The sequence below is a fragment of the Leptidea sinapis genome, chromosome 10 (assembly GCF_905404315.1).
Source record: "Leptidea sinapis chromosome 10, ilLepSina1.1, whole genome shotgun sequence".
NCBI lineage: Eukaryota > Metazoa > Arthropoda > Insecta > Lepidoptera > Pieridae > Leptidea > Leptidea sinapis.
In genome coordinates this window covers 15,049,127-15,071,835 of record NC_066274.1, presented here as the reverse complement: position 1 = coordinate 15,071,835, position 22,709 = coordinate 15,049,127, and the positions used below count along the sequence as shown (strand labels likewise).

The window sequence follows — 22,709 nt, the reverse complement described above, 5'->3', positions numbered from 1 at the left end:
CCACCCAACCTACCTTTACATTATATTATGTTATTTACGAAACAATGTCCTAGAAACATTACCAACTTCACTTTTGCAAGTAAAATGTTTCGATCTTATGAGAGCTTTGATTCAAGTCAATTTTGTTTAGCTGAATGGTTAAATAATTATTTCTCTCAAATAATATTAATCCTACACGAGTATTATAATTGTCATACAATGACTATACCAACGTAAGTTGGTAATATAGTAAAAGTATTAAATATATACTAGTTCATTCACAATGGTTTTCAGTTCTTATCGACTTTACAAACTTCATTGTTCGTGAGTCAACACCATTATTATCCAGATGCCTTAAGCTTAATTCGACAAAAAATACAATGCAATAACATAAAATCCTAACAAAACGATAAATCTTATGTCTCGTAAAGCTAAAAAGAATCTTGCTTTATTAATCAAATAGTGGCCATTTAAACGTGATATACACCGCAGATAAATCAAAACAAAAAAAGGTTAAAACAGTGCTCAGATCTTATGTCCGAAAACCTGAAAATCCACATAAGCATCGCATTCTCCAGGTGACGGAGTGAAACCTATGGAGACAGCTTGTTCACCATTGACTAAGAGTCACTTAACACTCACATATCACTCACTGAAGAGATCTTTAACAGTGAGGGAACAACTACGAAGAAGAAATCAAAACCTATCAAAGTCACTAAAGGTCCTGATGAATGGGTCATAGTTCAAACGGAAGTCGGAATACCATACCTTTTTGCTCTTAATAGTGATTTTCATTGTTGTAACACTAGAGAAATAAAGGATTGCTTGTAGCTAATTCTAGTAGGTTTCATAAGATACATAATAGCTTTAAGGGTAAATGTATACACTTTTATAATAAAGTCCCAGCCTATGTTCAGGGATTATCTATAAATAAATTTAAATGTTTTTTTACAAAATGGCTCAATCGTAAATCCTATTACTCCACAGCTGAACATCTAAGCGATCCGACAGACTGGGAGTAGATTATCATTATTTTATAGCAATAGCAATGACAATAGCATATATTTGATCAAAAAGAGCGCAAAAAAAAGAATGCTGGGAGAGTTTCTAGCGCCGCTTCTTCTGTCTCAGAGCGGCATTTGTTTCCGAAGCGGTAGTAGTGTCTAGAATATTAGAAATGACATCAAAAAGAATTCTAAAGCAATCAATTTTGAGAAAATAAATTCCTTTTATTACTATCTGAAAATCCCAACAGATAATAAAGAAATATACATTATAGTCAATCATCTTGCTACAAAACTTATGAATACAAATGATTGTACATTAAGGCTTCAAATATAGTCTTTCTTAACAACAGTATACGCACCACAGTCAATCTAAGAGTTTTAAATCAACATCAGGTCTGATTCAAGCTGTGGGACTGATTGAAGACACTTAGACATATTGTAAGTCCGTAAATGTTCTTCGTAGTGACATTGAAAAGTTATGAATGAGTTGGCAGGTGTTTAATAATAACAATATATTTTATTTGGCACACACATAAAACATTGCATACGTACAAAAAAAAACTTTTAAAACACGGAACATGAATATAACTAAAACTAAACTAGACTTAATTAAGATAAAAAACCTAGATACGTTAAAAAAGCCGACTTCAAAAACTGAAAATTATCAAACAACTAAAAATTTAATTTAATACACCTCTTATGCAAATCTTTACCTTTAGTTAATAATAATATATAATCATCCTGAATGAAAACTCCTAAAAAAGCCGTTCACATAAAACAATTATATCATCCACGTGGACAAAAGTTTTCATAAACATGTTCATAAAATTAACACTACTGGCCCAAACTATGTAAAATATAAAAAATATGGGACCAAATGGCATCTATTCCGCATCGAACTAAAGAAGAATTACGTAAATTGGATTATAAAACTCAGACTAATCAGTGTACATACATAAAAAAAATACCGATCAAATTGAGAACCTCCTCAAATAAAGAAGTCTTCAGAAATATTTCGCAGCTGTGTGGCAGTGTGTGTCAAAAGGGTTGCTACTCAGGTTACCTGTGACAATTGGTCACAGCACTGATTATCAGTAGCTCCCGTTTGACGTTGCGGTGCTCATTAATAAATTATTAGTTAATTTTATATAATTATTCATTAGTATATTGTTTGGTATGTGTTGCGTTATAACCAAAATCACTTTAAGCGCTTACAGTATATTGATAGCAAGTACCTTTAAGTACCTTTATTCACGCATAACATAAGTAAAGTACGAGTATGAACAAGTAGAACTTGAAGTTGAAGTGGAAGTTGAAGTAAAAAGGAAGTTGAAGTTGAAGGTGAAGTTGAATAATTGTGTTGTTATTTTCACACAAAATATTAATTAATATTTTGTGACTTCATTGTTTTCATTTCATTAGCAGGGAACCGTCATGTTCAAGAGTCAAATTATCGAAGATTCTCTTTCATGCCTTTATTTAGGCTGTTTTAATTTCTTATCTTGTAATTAAATCCAGCCTAACTTAGATTGTTATAAGTTTGAATATGAATTTGTACAGGTTAGACCTAAGCTAGTGAGTCATACAATTAAAGATATAGTGTTTGGTATAAATACACACCTTTATTTTTAGCTCCCGTTTGGTCCCGGACTACTATTTCCTGTCCATCTTCTCTTTTCCACATTACCCTGGGCGGTGGGATTCCTCGAGCTTTACATGACACTCTGGCGGTACCACCTTCAGGTACCATTGTGTCACCTGATGTTTCTTCAGGGATGAAATCAGGAGGAACTACAACTTCTAGATGTCCCATCTAAAATATATTAGATAAAACCAAATTATATTTAGCACCATTTTCGTTAATAATATAAAAATAACCTTACAAAACTGATAAAATTTATTTATATACGCTCGCAAATAATAAATCAAATTGCAATCAAAATCAGTTGTCGTTTTAATTTCGTAACAGCTTTTCAATCGAATACAAACTTTTAAGTTAAACAAGCTCGTAAGAGTTGATACCCAATATATCTATTTGGAAACCATTCCAAATTATCATTTTTTATTCTTAAAAAAAAATACAGTTAATATGTAATAAAATCGTTATAATAAACAATTATTTCGTTTCGTTACTGTTTAATTCTTAACTTATTATATATTATAATACCTAAAATTAATTATTTCTGTGCTGTGTTTATTTGTAAGTAATCACTAAATTTAGTTCCTAGTTTTTAGTTCTACTTTTTATATTTGTGTGTATTATTGTAAGTGATTGAAAATAAACCTAATAAATAAATAAGTAAAGTTCAATACCATGCATTTATATATTAAGTTGATTGAATATAAAAAATAGTACATTAATTCCTCTTTCACTAGTTATGCTTATCGATTTTCTGTGCTATATTGTACATACTTCTGTATGTTCTCGTCAATGTCTGATGAGGTCTTTGTAAACATAAACAGTTTGCATTTGGAATACTTGATTCTATATTCAAATATAATTATCGCAGGCGACTGTTTGACAACAGCTTTATATGATTACTAATTCAGTATACGTACTGTAAACCTTTACAAGTTATTGTTCACTTAAACATATTTTCAAGACCTTGTATTTTATTTAGTTTAAATGCATTTAAAACATATTCTATTGATAATAATATAAAACATAAAAATTTTGGGATTCCGCGTATAATATTAAATATATAAAAAAGTATACCTTATACTATTGTTCCCGAGTCCAAAACATACTTTAGATTTTTTTACTGTGGCTCGTGTTTATTTGATTTATAAGAGATTCCTTTATTTATTTATCATATACGGGCGAACCATTTTCACAATATTAAAACTATGAAAGTGATACAATATTTACTTAACTAACTAATAAAAATATTTAACAAATACAATACTAATACTTTATGAATACAACGCTGAGTAAAACATTTAAAAAGTAGATTTACAATTTTGTATCGATCACTTGTGAAGCTTCTTTGGAGCTATGAACTTCCATATTTTAATTGATTTTTTTTTTTTATATGGGAGAGGGGGCAAACGGGCAAGCGGCTCACGGGATGGGGAGAGGTGAGGCAACCGCCCATGGACATCCGCAACAACAGGTGTGTCAAGAAATGCGTTGCCGGCCTTTAAGTATGCTTTTTTCTTGAAGGTCCCTAAGTCGTATCTGTTCGGGAAGACCGCTGCCGGTAGTTGATTCCACAAAGTGGCTGTGCGAGGCAAGAAATTTGGAAGAAAACGCGCGGTTGTGGAATGCCAGACGTCTACGTGATGCGGATGGTACTTTGCACGTAATGTCCGATGGTGGAATTCGGCCGCTGGAATCAACCCGAACAGCAGATGCAGAGAGAACCCACATCTCTACGCAATGCTAGAGAATCAAGCCGATCGGAGATGACTTGATCGTCGTCAAATGGAAGAAGCTGGTACTGGGGAGCACCCGCCCAGAGGTGAGAACAGTACTCCATGTGAGGCAGAATTTGCGCCTTATAAAGTTGCAGGCGGTGGCTTTTAGTGAAGTACTGTCTCGCCTTACTGAGTACACCAAGCTTTTTAGAGGCCAGTTTGGCCTTCTCTTCCAAGTGACCACGGAACTGAACGTCGATATAACCTCGATATATCGACGCCAAGTATGTGCCAAGTAGAGACAGGCTGTGGCAGTTAGAGGAGTGATCTCGAATCGAGGGGATACGACAAAGGGAGACTTTTTAGTGGTGAACGCACAAACTTGTGTCTTCTTGGGGTTGAATTGGACTAAATTTTGTCGGCCCCATTCCGAGACTTTGCAAATCATAGTCTCGATTTCAGACACAAGTTTGTTCCGGTTCTCGTCGACGCTATCCCGGGACAAGTTGGCACGGCCGGTGTAGGAAGCATACCCCGTGCTGTCGTCTGCATAGCAATGAATATTGCTGATTTGCAGCATATCATTGATATGCAGAAGAAACAGCGTAGGGGATACCACACAGCCTTGCGGGACACCAGCGTTTATGGGTTTTAAGTCGGAGCATGCACCGTTGCTCTCTTCAATTTAAAAAAAAATGCATCGGTGAAAAGTATATTTCTATACTTTTACTGAAGTATCGGGACGACAAGCTTTTAGGGTCCGCTTCTTGGTAAAGATTGATTAGGGGACAATATATTGATAAGCATCAACCTTCAGATTCAGGTTTGGTGATAAGCGAAAGAATTCGGGGAATTCTTTCTGTAACAGCATTAACAGATAGTTTCTTTTTAACAGCACGCGGCCGCCCGTTCTTCTATGGTATTCGACATAGGGTATGTACCGATGGTTCCATAGCCACTTTTTGTAAAGCCATCAAGCAATTCTGATTTCTTTAACTTTTAAATCACAATTATGGAATAGGGTATTCCATAATAGTGATTAATAGTATTCTTGAAAAAAAAAAAGGTCAAAGTTTCTAACGTAATAAACGCGCTTCAAATTTGAGCACTAAAGAATAATTCATAATAATTCAAACACTTAATAATTCCTATGACACAAAATAAAACACTTTTTAAAAGATTAAAACGCCTGTATTTTTGCGTTAAAGTTAAAGTTAAATTTATATTATTATTTTAGTTACCCTGACGTTTTGTGACCTTGGCACGGGGCATCCAGGGCACGTTTTCAGAGGGACTGCGGTTGAGATAAGTCATGATAGTATTTACCATAGGTGTCATTGTGAGGTTTAGCGCCATTTGTTGCGTCGTAGCTGTAGACATATGGTTTTTGACAAAATTTACTGACAGTAATTTAAAATAGTGATAAATATTTAAAATTTATGCAAAATGTAATATAAAAACGCAGTTACAATTACAAACGATTTTAATCCTTTTAAAAGTGTTTTATTTTAATATTCTCATTGTATTTATTAAGCTGTGACTTACTTGACTCTTCATAGGATCTGTATTAATTTGGCACATGTATTGCCCCCTGTCTTCCTCCTGCACGTTCTTGATGTGAAGGTACCAGGTGGAATGATCAGTGTGAGACACGGACACACGATGATTGTGAGTTATAACGTGTTCGTGAATGGCTTGAATAGCCTTTGTGTCTGCTTTCACCCATCCAACCTGTTGCGGAAATACAATATTTAATTCTGATGCAATGACTAACAATGGGCCTGATCAGAAAGCTCATGGTCTCTCTGAGGGCAATGGATAGGGCTATGCTCGGAGTTTCCTTGCGAGATTGAACCGGAAATGAGGGGATCCGTAGGATTACCAAAGTCACGACATAGCCCAAATGATTGCGAAACTGAAGTGGCAGTGGGCAGGGCACATAGTTTGACGGACAGATGGCCGGTGGGGCAGAAATTGCTCGAATGGCAACCACGTACTGCATGACGCAGTGTTGGTAGGACCACCACAAGATGGACCGACGATCTGGTCACGATAGCCAGAATACTTTGGATGAGGGCCGCGCAGGACCGCTTATCGTGTAAACTTTGGAGGAGGCCTTTGTCCATCAGTGGACGTCTTCCGGCTGATGATGATGATGACTAACAATAATAACTGATAACTTATCGATGATAGCGAAACTGAAGTGACAGTGGGCAGGGCACATAGCTCAAAGGACATAATATGGCCGTTAGGGCAGTAAAAAAAGTCCTCGAATGGCAACCACGTACTGGAAGACGCAGTGTTGGTAGGCCCCCAACGTGGATGGATCCTATGATCTAGTCAAGATAGCCGGAATATATTGCATGGGCACAGCGCAGCAGAGATCGTCATGGAAATCTTTGGGGAGGCCTTTGTTCAGTAGTGAACGTCTTACCGCTGAAGTGATTACCTACATTCGATACAGAGTTATCATATAACGAGAGCACAAAACACTAAAAATATCTGACCTCGAAGCATAGAAATTGTGGTAGTATGAAAAGTATAGAAATATATAATGTTGTATTGAAGGTAAATTGTATTAAACATAAAGATAAAGAATTATTCTACACAAATAAAATTTGAAAAAAAAATCATGAACGATGCGGGACTCGAACCCGCGACCTTTCACGTTCCGTGCGGGTGCTCTTATTAACTGAGCCAACCGTTCGAGTGACGTATTGTCGATAAATTTTGTTTATTCAACTCTCAGGTTATGGATTCATCTCTTTACAGTACAGGATCTACTTTACAGTTGATAACCTGCTGAACCCAAATATTTTCATATTAGGAAATTGAGTTGAGAAATCCGTCTTGCAAGTGAGGGTGATCACTTTAAAACATAACAAATTGTTTAAGAATTATACTGAATATTTACATATAATATTTCTTCAAATATTAATAAGAACTGCACTAAAACATATTATTTCTTCATTCTCCTTTCTGAAAGGCGAAATGTTGTTTAAATATTTAAATTCAGTACATAATTCTAATAAAATTGATATATAAATCAATAGAGCATTCTTGGATTTATCAATAGCGATATAGGGCAAAAGTTTAGTTAAAAGTTGGGCTAGCAGAGAAAAGTATTCCGTCCTACTTGAGTGTCTCAGTGTCATTTTCATATCTATTTGTAGATCACGGTCTTTATGAAGAGTACTCAAAGATCTCTTTTAAAAGTTATTTTTATTTTCAACTTCATAGATTCAAATTTAAAGCAGATATTATTATTTTTACTTCATGACAAATTTATTATTAAAACAATAATAATAAGGGTTAATACACGGGATCACGAATAATTCAAAATCTGACATTAAGCCTATTTTAGATTATTTTTTACTTGAATAGTCAAAGTCGTATTTAAATAAACTTTATTCAATTAGGCTTAAACTATGCGCTTTTGAATCATTACTATAAATATTTGTTTTAAATAACTGAGTCTACCATAATATATTCGGAAAAAGTAGAGTTCGTAAGAAGAACATACAAGAAACTCAACGGCCACTCTTTTCAATCAATTTTACAATGGCTGTTATATGCAAAACAAATTGGTTTGTAAGGTGCATCCAACAGATGAATCGTCTTCAAAGATAAAAGCAATTAAAATGTCAAATATTAAAAAAAAACAATAAAGAATAAACTGTATAAATATAAATTATCATGCAAATATGATACATTAACCTTTATAGCTTGAATTCATTGTTTGTGTAAGGATGCTTCGTGAACATGATGGTCGTGATTACTGTCATAATTAATAATAGCACCCAACAAATACAATGATTATTAACTATAACAGGTCGACCTAGCTCACGACTTGACGCATGGACCAGCCAGCGATCCCTTCGTACATATTTGAGGGAAGGAGACGACCCGGCAAACCACGGCAAACAGCTTTTCGATATATTGTTAGAATATTCACAGAAGAGGTTAGTGCAAATAAGTTATCGTTTTAAAATTAAATGGATTAATAGATAGGTATTGGTAGGCAAACATAAACCATTTTAATGCAGTTCCACTGTTTAAAACTCAAAATTCTTAGCGGCCTCGCAATTGTCGAGCGTCACTTTGAGACACAAGATGTTAAGCTCAAACACAAAATCACTTTATTCATGTAGGTCATTGAATCTACCGCTACTTCGTAAAGCGTTGAGCTAATGAGAAGAAGTAGCAAGAAACTCATTGCCACTCTTTTATATCATTACTTACATTTCCATCGATACACAAATCATTTCAATCACAATATAATATGTAAAATGATGCAACAAACATACTGAAACGTCAAATAGTCAATGCCTTACACGAGTAAGTAAAAAAAGTAAATATAAATTGAGTACAGATGCATCATCCATAAATAAAGGTATTCTGTGAGCATTTTATAAGCGGTTATAAATAATAAATAAAAAAAATATTATGTCTCTTTAGCCAAATAATTTCACAAACTCTGGCACCCTTCAATTCGAAACACAATAATAGCTTAACCATAAGTTCGACCATGGTTCGCAGACCATATTCGTTGATATATTGCGCTGTCCATTGCACAAAATTATTTTATTAAAATACTGACTGTACCGGTTACGATGCCGGACCAATTTAAGTAATCGAAGGAGTCCTACCACTTAATATATCATTCAAAAAAAAAAATCTTACGACTATATATAAAATACTTAACATTACCATCTATACTAATGAATGGAGAGCCGGTGTTTTTGTTCGTTATACTCGAAAAACTTCTGAACTGAGCGGAATGATACTTATACCATAAGATGCAGCGTGTTTCGGAGAAAGATAATGTAACGTTTGTGATTATTTATTCGGAAACAATATTTTTTGAAATATTTTAATAATTCTGACAAGCAACTGACAGCGAGCGGGTACGCTGTACTTAATTTATATGGAAAACAACGTTTGATTGGTCAGCACTTGAGATTACAAAAAAACTACGTCAAACAAAAAACTACAAATCCGAATTCAAAAACTCAAAAGTATAAAATAACTTAATAGAGATTTAATTTAATACACCTCTTATGCGAATCTTATACCTTTAATATTAATAAAATACTATTATTTGTATGTGCTACCTATTAATAGGACTTAAGTCGGTGCCTGCCCGCTTGGGTTGTTTGGTTCTAGACGAAGCTATCCCGCTCAAAGTCACGCGTGGCGAGTGTAGGTACCTGCTATTTATAACATTTGGCTTGTCACCGACTTCAAACCTATCAATAGGTAGCACATACAAATAATAGTATTTTATTAATATTAAAGATATGAGATTCGCATAAGAGGTGTATTAAATTAAATCTCTATTAAGTTATTTTATACTTTTGAGTTTTTGAAGACGGTTTTTTTAAACGTAGTTTTTTTATATATTAGGATTGAAATTAGTAAACTGTTTTTATGCAAGATGTATTTTTAATTATAACTTATTTAACAAGAGTTTCGTGATCTTTGTGTAGCTTCCATTAGGGTGAAGGACAAAGTAGAGAACAGATTCTATAAAGTATGCATTGTCTATACTCTGACAAAGTCTTAAGGGATTACGTAGATTTAACAGTATGCGTACAGAGAACAAGTACTATTTCATAGACATATTTTAACACCCCCCTTCAATGCTTACTTTATTCAAGCTTTTAATTAACTTTAACACATATGGAATGGAAAGCTTACACCAAGTTACAATTTTTCAAAAACCAGAAAATTTTCTTTAAGTAGATAACAACAGACACCATAAAAGTAATAGGTACTATCAGGTGGACATACCACACATACATGAAAACTTATGTAACAAATCTTTAGATAATGCTTTAGTGAACATATCCGCCACCTGATCCTGAGTTCTTACATATTTCAGAGAAATCCTACCTTTATTTACAAGTTCCCTTATATAATGATACCTTATGTCTATATGTTTCAGCCTTTATACACATGTGGTTGTTGCAACTGTAATAGCAGACTGATTATCACAATACATTGTTATTTTATCAGTATGAATATCAAAATCTTGACACAAGTTTTGCAACCAGCATGCTTCGCTTGCTGCTGAGCTTAACGCTATGTACTCTGATTCCGTAGAAGAGAGACTCACTGAACTTTGTTTCTTAGAACACCATGAAATTAAGCAATTTGAATACATAAAACAATAGCCGGTGGTGGATTTTCTATCTTGTAAGTCTCCCCCCCAGTTTGCATCACAGTACCCTGTCAATCAGCCTATCAATGACGACACATTATTACATTTGTATATTAACTTAAAGTTTAAAGTATATTTTACATATCTTAAGACACACATAGAAAGTATAGAAATTGATACACATCGGTCTGGCCTTGTTCCTAAGACTGCATACATTAAACTACCCATTATCTGTCTACATTGATTTTCAATATTTTTATCACTGCACTCTTTATTTTCCAATATTTTTGTATTAAAGTTTTGATCAATAGGGGTTGATATTGGTTTACAATCTTGCATGTTAAATTTTCTTAATACACTTTCTAAATAACGTTTTTGGTTTGATTCACATTATTATTTGTTACTTTTTAGTGTCATTAATCAGATAAACTATAAGATTTTGTTGCTTTCTATTGTCATATATTAAATAGTAATTTTTTTAATACCTGCAGCAAGCGTATGCCTACGAAAGGTCCGCGTGCCTTAAAGAATATAGATCCTCTATTTCACGTTCTTGTGAGACACTGAAATATCGTGAAGAATGTTTGTTAGCTATGAATGATAGGTAGACTAAGTCCCACTTATTGGTTTTTCATAATAATATATAATCAATATAAATGAAAAACTCCTAAAAAGCAGTACACAAACTATAATTACAACATCGTAAACAAAAATATTTATAAAATGAAAACTACTGGGTCAAACTATGTCAAATTTTTGTGGGACCAAATGGCAAACATTCTGCATCTAAATAAATAGGAGTCACGGAAATCGGATCATATATCTCAGACACTATGTTCTTATTTGGGCTTAAAGTATGAAATTGCCGATTTGTAGTGAATAATTCATTTTTTTAAATTAATTAACATATTTATTTAATTAAAATAATTATCATTATTACCTATAAATTACTGCCATCTAATAGGTCATTTGTTTTTAAATTTTAAATTATGGATTTTCACCGATGGCTCGAAAACAAGATCTGGTACAGGATACGGAGTGTTCTCGGAAGATCTAAATATAAAAATAGCCGCACCACTAGGAGCTCAGAACACTGTCTTCCAAGCAGAGTGCATTGGTATCATAGAAGCGGCCACAGCTACTTTGGCACGAAAGGTAAAGGATTACTCAATCCGCATCCTCTCAGATAGCAAATCAGTACTACAAGCTCTACAAAGCAACACTATCACCTCAAAGCTAATATACGAATGTCACCAGTATCTGACGGAGTTACGTGCAAATGGCAACCAGGTAACTCTTCAATGGATAAAGGGTCACAGTGACTCACGCGGCAACGATGTTGCGGATGAACTGGCCAGGAAAGGCTCGGAGATGATAGCAATAGGACCAGATCCAATCGTCCCCCTCCCCTCTAGATGGCCTACAATGGTCATACGAGAACATACCAAGGAATTCCAGAGTAAATACTGGACGGAAGTGAGAGGGTGTAGACAAGCAAAAGAGGCCCTACTCCAAGTAGACTTCAGGCTCTCTCGCAAGCTACTAAAACTCCCACGCCAAAGATTACGTAAATTAACCCATGTTATAACGGGCCATGGCCCTTTTAACAAACATCTGTTTAGTATAGGTGTCACCGACAGCCCGCTGTGCAGAGCCTGCATGGAGGCAGAAGAGACGGCCGCACACATCATTCTGGAGTGTAGGAGTGTGGCCACTTACCGGGCCAAACACCTGGGGTCACCGAGGACTCTCCCCGAGGTCATGGGTGACATCAGAGGTTTGATTAACTACCTTGAGGAGCTGGGATGGCAAGATTAGCTGCCCACCTCACCACGCAAAATAGGCGCGCCATAGTCGTCGAGTTGCGGATAGTAGCCCGTGATAACCTATAACCTATAGGTCATTTATGCCTTTGCGATAGAACTGTGATTATCTAGATTCGACAAACTGTATGAAAGCATTTTGCTACTGCCTCCTGAGAAGCAAACTTTTTATCATGTAGAAAATTGTCCATATCACGAAAAACATGGTAGTCCGTTGGAGCAAGGTCTGGCAAGCACGGAGGGTGACGCATGGTTTCTAATTGCAGTTCCTGTAGAGTTAAAACGGTTTCTCGTGGTGTATGAGGTCTCGCGTTATCATGTAGTAATAATGGTGAAAAATTGTGAATGGTGAATTCATGAGTCGGGACTGTTTCACTGCTAGTTTTGCTATCATTGTTCGGCACAGAAAACATCTGCCGTTATTGCTTTACCAGATCAGAGAAAGCTATAGTGAATAGCGCCATGCTGAGACTACCAAACAGTTACCATTACCTTTTTATTGGTATGCTTTGCTTTAAGACACTGTTGCGGCGTTTGGCATGGGGTCAGCCATTGCATTTTTTGCTTACTGTTATCGTAAAGAATCCGCCTTTCGTCGCATGTCACAATTCGATCGAATATTCCTTCATTTCTGTATCGATTCAACAAGGCAACACAAGTTTCAACACGCGTTTCTTTCTGCAGATCAGTCAAATCACGAGGCACCCAATTTTCATATTTTTTTATTTTATTGTTTTGACGCTAATGTCAATATTGTTGGAAAGGTTACGTTAAACCATGCCACTAATTCCTGGTTAGCTTGGCTCGGATCGGCTTCCAGCATCTCTTTCAATTTATTGTTATTCACCTGTGTTTTTCACATATTCTACATTACACACATCTTCCACTTGGTTCGTTTTTCAGTTTTCATCACGAAAGCGTTTAAACCAAAATCGCACTGTGTGTTCATTAGCAGTCCCCTCTCCAAACGCAACATTGATATTGCGAACTGTTTCTGCCGCGATAGTTGCGCGTCGGAACTCGTATTCAAAAATCAATCGAATTTTCGAAGTATCCACATTTCTTGTCACAATAAAAAAATAACTGAAAGTCAATAATCGAATGTTGCAGATTTTAAAAAGAAGAACTTCATAGGTACCATGTGAAAAATGTTTCGCTCAAAAATCTCAAACCATGAAGGTTCTATGTCAATTCGAAGTACCTATTACAATACAACGGAAATTTCATACCTTATCAGCTATTATAACGTGATCGTAATTGCGAAGTGATTACATTTGAATTTGGATCTGTAATTTTTATATGATTGTTCATTGAGTTTTCTCATTTTAGCGCCAATGCATTGTACAATATTTTTCGATATTAAAATGGAGTGGGTTGATAAAGAGAACCGAATCGCTATGATTGCATTACACAAAGAAAGTATGGAGCCAAATGCCATTTTTAAAACTCTCCATACGCGTAACACACTGTAAAATTAATAAATTTTACTTGCAATAGATTTTTTTTCTTTGTTTCAGTATTTATGGCAAGACTATGTATTATATGCATTGATGGCCGTCATAAAAATACATAATAATATAATTCCTCTTACCCGATAATTTCCTAGATTGACGACGATACATTTGAATGTCGCATCTCTTCCAAGGGGCACTGTTAAGTTCGCGATGGGCTCGCCGAATTCTGGCACTTCCACACCACCTGATAATAAAAATTATTCTCAGTACAAAATCACAATACAAATACTCAGACTCCTACACCAAAGAAGAAAAGTTTCTTAGCGTAAGAAATTAAAGACTCGAAACGGAGGCAAAGCATAAGAGTAATCTAAGTGGGATGTTCCTTTGCACCAGATGCTGGCTAGATTATGGGTACCACAACGGCGCCTATATCTGCCGTGAAGCAGTACTATGTAAACATTATTGAGTTTCGGTCTGAAGGGCGCAATAGCTAGTGAAATTACTGAGCAAATGAGATTTGACATCTTATGTCTTAAGCTGATGAGCGCAGTTGTAGTGCCGCTCAGAATTTTTTGGTTTTTCAATAATCTTGAGCGGCACTGCATTGTAATTTCTGTTGGGCAGGGCATATCAATTACCATCAGCTGAACGTCCTGCTCGCCTCGTCCCTTATTTAAAAAAAATTATAAGAGTCGATGGCGCAATAGGATGAACAAACTGTTTTTTATTGTGTTACAAAGTTTTTGAAATTAAATTTTATAATATCATCGATTCTTAATACGTTCATTACATGATTATAACTTTTTTTTTTGTTTTTTCTTAGGCTTTTATTGGTGCTGCATTTTTGCAGGAATTGGAAAATAAAGTTTTAAATCAATTGGAAATGCTATTACCGAATCGATCTGCATCGATCTCGAATAATAATATAAAAAAACCATACCGACGAATTGAGAACTTCCTCCTTTTTTATTAAAAATACAATACAAAATATAGAGCCCATTAGATGTACATTATTCTATAAGCATGAGCAGGAAGAAATGGTTTATCGTACTTAATAAAGTTGATTTTACAACAATTCGATTAAAAAAGACAATGCCTTTTTGCGTCAGCTGGAATAGCTGCTGTGGGAAATACTTATATTAGTTTAAAATCAACATTGAATATACAATTCATTGATTCACCCATCTGCAATATTTGCTAAGCACCTGGCATCGGAAAAATGTCGCAGGGATGCAAATTTATGTTTTTCGATTAATGCACAGACAAAATATAACTAGAGAGGAACTCGATCGATTATTATAAGATTGGCTTGGAAACAACAGACCATTTTATTAACACTGCTTACTTGTAATACATAACATTTTTCCCGGCAAATTTTTACTGCACCATATAAAAACGTTGACATGAAGTAGAGATATCCAACTGCAAAGAGTTCCACACATCAATTATTGGAAATTGGATACGAAAAAGTGCCAGTTGGATCCACTTCAGGGCGAATTTTATTGCAACATACCTTCTGCAATCCAGTAGCATTAAAATAAAAACCGATTTAAAAATATTACCGAATAATCAAACCTATTATCAGAAGAAATGGAATAGTGAATGAACTATTTTTGACGCCAAGAATGGACGTCTACGAAATTGACTACTCTTTTCAGTTTAACAATCCAGGCGAGGCGATCATATAAAAGTAATTTGATACTGTTATAGAAGCCGATGAAGCAGCTAATTTTGTAACAGATTTTTTAAATTCACTTTATCAACTTTAGTTTTGCGAAATTAGTAAGTGATTTTATTTTTTTAATATAATTATTGTACAAATTTGGTGAATCTCTTAACAATTAATGTTTATCCAAATTTTAAGTTTGGTCTATATTTTAGGGATAATGTGTACAATGATAATAGGGTAGGGGTAAATAAAATGAATTAAGTACAGCAGTATTATGTAAAAGTAACCTGTTAAGTTACTAAAACTTAAAAAAATACTGTAAGCTGTATCTAAATATTCATTCATTCGTTCCTTATCATTGTAATCTTTAATTATTTATAAATTTAACATTAATGTTTTTCCTGATGTTTAGTCTTTTCTCTAACATCGATATAATGGGGATATTATAATTATAGGCCAGGGGTGATCAACTCGCTTCCACAAATAAAATAATTTAAATACAGCAGTATTTTTAAAAAATAACTTGTTAAGTACCTTAAACAAAATACTTTAAGCAATAAATCTTAATATTTATAGATAACATAAGTGCTAAAGTAAATAATCTATAATAGTATTGAATCAATCATCAGGAAGGATGAAACGAGGCCAGTGTATGTCACAATAAGCAACAATTGTTTGTTTAACGTCGTAAGACGGGTGTTGGAAGTCTGGCAAGTTTGTGAGTGCGGGCTTATCAGGGCTGTCACCACAAAGTTGCTTTGCTTCGCTTGCTGTGCTGTCAGCCACATTTGCACTTGAGAACATAGAAACGTTTTGCAACACACGGTTTGTGTTCGTAATTCAACACTTTACTAATAAGTTTGTTAAGTATTATTAATGAACTCGCGCTGACTTTACTGAAATTAAGCGATTCGTACCTATATTTACCATTATTGCAATTTACGAATATTTCTCTTTTATTAAAATAAAAAGACGGGTGTTGGAAGTCTGGCAAGTTTGTGAGTGCGGGCTTATCAGGGCTGTCACCACAAAGTTGCTTTGCTTCGCTTGCTGTGCTGTCAGCCGCATTTGCACTTGAGAACATAGAAACGTTTTGCAACACACGGTTTGTGTTCGTAATTCAACACTTTACTAATAAGTTTGTTAAGTATTATTAATGAACTCGCGCTGACTTTACTGAAATTAAGCGATTCGTACCTATATTTACCATTATTGCAATTTACGAATATTTCTCTTTTATTAAAATAAAATGATGGAAATCTGAATACGAAACCACCATCTGGATGTGTGGCGGTCCTCCACAGTGAGGTTTTTCAAGGAGCTTTCTTCCTCGTACTACAAATCTGTGGAATGAACTTCCTTGTGCAGTGTTTCCGGGTTTATACGACATGGGGTCCTTCAAAAAAAGGCAAGAGAGTACGCTTGTTTGTCCTCCTATTCTATAAAAAAGTCTGAATAAGAAGTTAATATATATTTAACTTGACATACATTGAATCATGCAATATCCATCTAGTGCTTCCAAACTGCAGGTGAGGAAGTGTTGAAGACTAAAAAACGGTTTATCTTTATTTTCAGCGAAACTACAAGTCCTATGGAAAAAAATTAAATGGCAAAGTTGTGTCTAATAAAGAGATCTACAACTTTTGTTTTCAAACTTTTTTCACATAACCTCAGTTCAACCTAAGTTTCAGTTTTGGTTTTTTTTCCACGAAATTTGATGAAGTTACCTTATATTCTCTTCCTTTGCCAATGGATTTTATAGTACTATTATTTTTTTTAGTTTCAGAAATTATCGACCCTGGTCTATAGATATAAAACACCCCATACAGTTCAAATTTGCTTTCAATCAGCTGTCGTATGGCATCAATATTAGTTTTGGTTACAGCAATCACCGGGGGATCTTTACGGAAATCGTCACCGAGATAACACATTCACGTCTATATTCACTTAACTAGGAATACACAGAGTAACAGGGTGGAACCTTATCACCAAATGCTAATTGAAGTCTCTGGCAACTATCTTGCTTCCCTTAGCCACAGAGATAATGATAAAAATAATGGCACCAATATTTCTTAGAGACATAAGATGTTAAGTCTCATTTGCCCAGTAATTTCACTAGCTACCGCGGCCTTCAGACCGAAACACAGTAATGTTTACACATTACTGCTTCACTTCAGGTGCCGTTGTGGTACCCATTATCTAGCCGGCATCCTGTGCAAGGGAGCCTCCCAATGGTCTATTTATACGGGTACTGTTCGAAAAATTTATAATAATTTATATGGGTAGAGGTCAAACAATTTATTATTAATTAAATATATTTTTGGGACCTACTAGTGAACAAGGGCCGATTAGGTTTTGTTACTGGCACGCCGCTACAGCGGCCTGCTACGCTCGGCTCGTGCGTTGTGGTTTGTTTTTGGGACCTACTAGTGAACAAGGGCCTATTTAGTTCTTGTACTCGCAATCCGCTGCCGCGGCCCGCTACGCTCGGCTCGTGCGTTGTGATTAACAGTGTTAATTTGTCTTTGGGACCTACTAGTGAACAAGGGCCTATTTAAAGAATTGAATACAATATTTAGTACGTACGAATAAATACTATTTTATGCATCCAGTATCCGTACAAATAGTCACTTCGTATATCTTAAGACCTCTTCGAAACGATGCAACAATAGAACAAAATTCTCTTGGAGTGTTCCATTTTCAAATAGATTATTTTTTACAATAATTGTACCACAGTTGGCCAGGCCAACCACTTACCAATTAATAGTCAGATTACGTAAGTCTTGAATTATTGTAGCAAACATAGCAAAATTTTGGCACATGTTCTACATAATATCATACATATAAGACCTTTGAAACTACTGAATGAATGCTAAAATATAATATCATGAATGAGAGCTTTGTCCTTCTTTCATTCCATTAGTCTGGAAACAACAAAATGCGACGTTATTTTTCCAGAAATAGTAAAGTTCACCGGTATTTCAGAGCAAAGCTTTTTATGCCATATTATTATAAATTGTTTTATTACTGTAGGAAAAGATTTTAATTTCATCTTAAAATAGTTAACTCAAATATTGGGGTTGAGCAGGTTATCAACTGTAAAGTAGATCCTGTAGATGAAGCCTCAACCTGAGAGTTGTACAAAGCATACAAGATTTTATCAACGATACGTCACTCGAACGGTTGGCTCAATTAAAAGGAGCGCTCGCAAGAAACGCGAGTGTTCGAGTCCCACATCGTTCATAAAATTTTGTTTTCAGTTTTATTTGTGTAATTCAACCCAGAAGTGAGGGTTATCACTTTTAAAACATAACAAATTGTTTATTTATCTCTAAGTTACAAATGAAAATGTACTTGCTGTTATTCTGATTATGTATCAGGTTCTGAAATACTTTTTTATTATTCCCGTAGGGCGTGTACATTGGGATCCATGAAAACAGTTTCTGGTTTCGAAAGAAAAGATTTTTTATTTATCACACATGTGTGTGATAAATAAAAAATCTGCTATGTAGCAACTATCATTACAGGTATTACCTAATGCGACAGTTACAAACAAACAAGAATAACAAACACAGCAAAACAACAAACAAATCAATCTAAAACTAATTATACAATCAAACATTACATTACAAATAATATATCAAGATGTTGGCAATGTTTACCAGTCAATAAGATCATCTTCACATGCTTTGACGAGTTCCGGGAATATAGTAGAAATGTACGAACAAGTTTTTTTAATGGCAAACGAGCGTAAGGGTCACTTGGTGTTAAGTGATCACCACCGCCCAAATTCTCTTGCAACACCAGAGGAATCACAGAAGCATTGCCGGCCTTTACGGAAGGTGTACGCGCTTTTTTTTAATGTACCCATGTGGTTTCCTCCCGAAAACAAGGAAGCCCATTCCACATTTTGTTTACAGAAACCAGTAAATTTTTTGAGGTGGTCCACGAGAATATTAGTATGACAATTTCAGTAATACATAGACTCATTAATCCAAGAAACCCTTAAACTAAGGAATACTCTGGAATATTCTGGTAATGTAATGTTTCATGAATCAAATCAAATCAACATCACGTATATTCTCCCAATATGTAGTATAGTTACAAAAGTATAGCAATACTTATTCTTAAAATGTTAAACTACAGTTGGAAGACAGGAGCTCGAACTAGGTAGAACCTTTGCTATGAGGCATTTTACTATTAAATTTCTTTATTAATGTTAAGGGTACAATGTTTATCTGAGTTGTACGAAACAATTTTCACGTTTGCAATTTCTTCGGGGTACGTCTATAAATCCAGTGAAATGACCCATCTTTCTGAGCATCGAAGAGGCCATATATATTCGTTGGAGACGGGTGGCACAGCGTCTTGTAATGTTGCCTATCACGAGTATGATAAATCAGTGTGACACATAATAAGAGACATGCGCTTCAAAGTTTCAAATTTATAACATGTTTAACCTATATTAAAATATCCAAGAGGAAAGGATTTTGAAGAGGAAGATTCTTAGGTGCATAATATTTGATAAATAATACTTATATTTGGAGCAAAAAGTATCGCTTATTTCCTAAAGACCTAACAAAACCAACATACTATAAAACTTTACCTTAACCTTTTATCTATAGTATGATAAATGATATTATATTAAACTATCAATGAGTTGATAAAGGAATAAATACAGATAAAAAGGGCTATCTTGGAAATCATATTAGTAAGTACCTATTTTTTTAGGGCAATAAGGGACGAGACGAGCAGGACGTTCAGCTGGTGGTAATTGATACACCATGCCCATTACAATGCAGTGCCGCTCAGGGCTCTTTAAAAGTCCAAAAATTCTGAGCGGCACTACAATTGCGCTCGTCACCTTGAAACATAAGCGGCCTAAGAAGTAAAATTGGCATAAAGTTATAACTAAGCATAAACCAAGAATATGTAAAATGTTTACAAATAGACATTTTGCTTACGAATGGTTTGTTCGGACGTATAACGTTTCCCGCGTTTATTTGCAAGGCAGCTTGTCATTCGGAAAACTTCAGAATTATTTATTTATTTATTTATTTATTACACTTTTTTGACACCACATTAACAAAATATAACTTAATTACTAACATACATAATTACATGATATGGTGCAAATGGCGGCCTTATCACTATATAGTGATCTCTTCCAGGCAACCATTTGTAATACAATAAAAGAGAACGGCAGTACATTAAAACGGTAAGAAGTGTCAAAAATATAGACACGCATAATATATACTATACTAAAATATACATACAGATAGATTCTATCAAATAGAGGACAGATAATGTTTTTTTAGTTGATTTTTAAAGGATGCTAATGATTGTGCTTGTCGGATAGTAAGCGGCAGTTGATTCCAAAGAGTGATGGCATTAATGGTGAAAGAAGAGTGATAGCTATCAGATTTATGGAAAGGAACATTTAGTATTTGTTTCGCAGCAGAGCGCAACGAAAGCTCATGCTGAGACCCTAGTAGCACAAATCTGTCTTTAAGGTAAAGAGGAGTGTTTTGGTGAAAAATTATGGAGTAAAGAAGGTGTAGAATGTGGGAATTGCGACGTAGACGTATAGGAAGCCAGTTGAGTTTTTTTCGGTAGGAGGAGACATGATCGTATTTACGTAGGTTAAAAATGAAGCGAATACATAAATTTTGTAGGCGTTCGAGTTTATCCAGCTGAGCCTCGGTAAGGTCGGGATAGCAAATGTCTGCATAATCAAGAATGGAGAGCAGGCAAGTCTGCGCAAGACATATTTTACTAGGTACTGGGAGAAGATTACGTAACCGGCGCAGGGATCCATGTGCGGAGAAAACTTTTTTACTTAATTCATTCAGTTGCGTCTGCCAAGAAAAATTTGAATCTATATGTAAGCCTAGATTTTTGACATTACTACTAAAAGGGATTAAAACATCATTGATACGAGGTCTAGGCAGTACATCCCAGTCAATTTTAGAGATCAGATGTTGCCTGCCTATGATAATTGCCTGCGTTTTTCCTGGATTTATCACTACACCATAATTTTTACACCACTCGCATATGGTAGCGAGATCCTTATTAAGACTATGAACTGTAGATTGTAAATCAGATAACGTGGAGTGCCTATAAATTTGAACATCATCAGCATATAAGTGGAAAGAAGAATTTAGATTGCTAGTGATAGAGTTTATAAATATTGAAAAAAGCAAGGGAGAAAGGACACCTCCCTGTGGAACACCGGCAGAAACCTGAACCCAGGATGATTGTATATCCGCAACTTTAATACGCTGTCGTCGCCCTATCAAATAGCTATGGAACCAACTCTCGGCATCTGCTGATAAATTTAAAGAAGATAATGATTTCACTAAGATGTCGAAATCGACAGAACCAAATGCGTTACTAAAATCAAGTAAGGTTAAGATAGTAAGCTGTTGGTTATCCATAGCGAGACGAATATCGTCCGCAACTTTGACCAAAGCGGTCTCTGTGCTGTGTCCAGGACGAAAACCTGACTGCACGGGGCTTAGAAGACAGTATTTATTAAGGAAATAACTAAGTTGTTTATAAACTAACCGTTCCAGTAATTTAGAAAGGAAAGGGAGTATAGATATTGGGCGATAGTCGCGAAAAGTCAGAGGGTTTGAAATTTTTGGTAAAGGAATTAAGTGAGCTTCTTTCCATGTTTCTGGGAAAGTATTAGATTTAATCGAAAAATTAAGGATGTGGGTTATTATAGGAAGAAGAATGTCAATAATTGGAATAATCATGTTTCGGCCTACACAGTCGCTTCCTATGGCTCTTGAGGAAATAGATAGTAAGTTATTCCTGACATCACTTTCAGTAAAAGGTACGAAAGAGAAAGGTTCAGGAGCTTGTTTCATGAAATTAGAGAGAGTATTTAGAGTAGTTTGCTTTGTATTGTGATCAAGAAGAACAGGAGACCTTGAAAAGTGCCTATTAAGAGCATCGACGTTAAGTGAAGCAGGAAGAACTGTTTGTTGCTGTTTCCCAACACCAAGTGATCTTAAAAATTTCCAAACTTTAGCAGGATCGGGATTATCGACTGATTTAAATATGTGACGTTGTTGAGCATCCCTACATATTCTGTTGCATCGGTTTCGGATACTTTTATATTTAACTCGATCGGAACTAGAATTGCTAATTTTGTACTTTGTTAATGCCCGAGTTTTTGCATTTATTAATGTCCTAATTTCATCTGTGAGCCAAGGAGCGGGGAGATGTTTCTTTTTAACAGGTCTA

At 35.1% G+C, this 22,709-nt stretch overlaps 1 protein-coding gene across 1 annotated transcript in view; it reads right to left on the bottom strand.

The window, feature by feature from the left end:
• The window catches only part of LOC126966330 (lachesin-like), a 136,237-nt gene that overhangs the window by 14,282 nt on the left and 99,246 nt on the right, over nucleotides 1-22,709 (bottom strand). The window contains exons 3-5 of the mRNA XM_050810320.1: nucleotides 13,921-14,027; nucleotides 5,889-6,074; nucleotides 2,607-2,799 (exon numbers count right to left, since the gene is read on the bottom strand). Coding sequence (XP_050666277.1) covers nucleotides 2,607-2,799; nucleotides 5,889-6,074; nucleotides 13,921-14,027 — 486 coding nt within the window. The remainder of the gene's footprint in view (nucleotides 1-2,606; nucleotides 2,800-5,888; nucleotides 6,075-13,920; nucleotides 14,028-22,709) is intronic.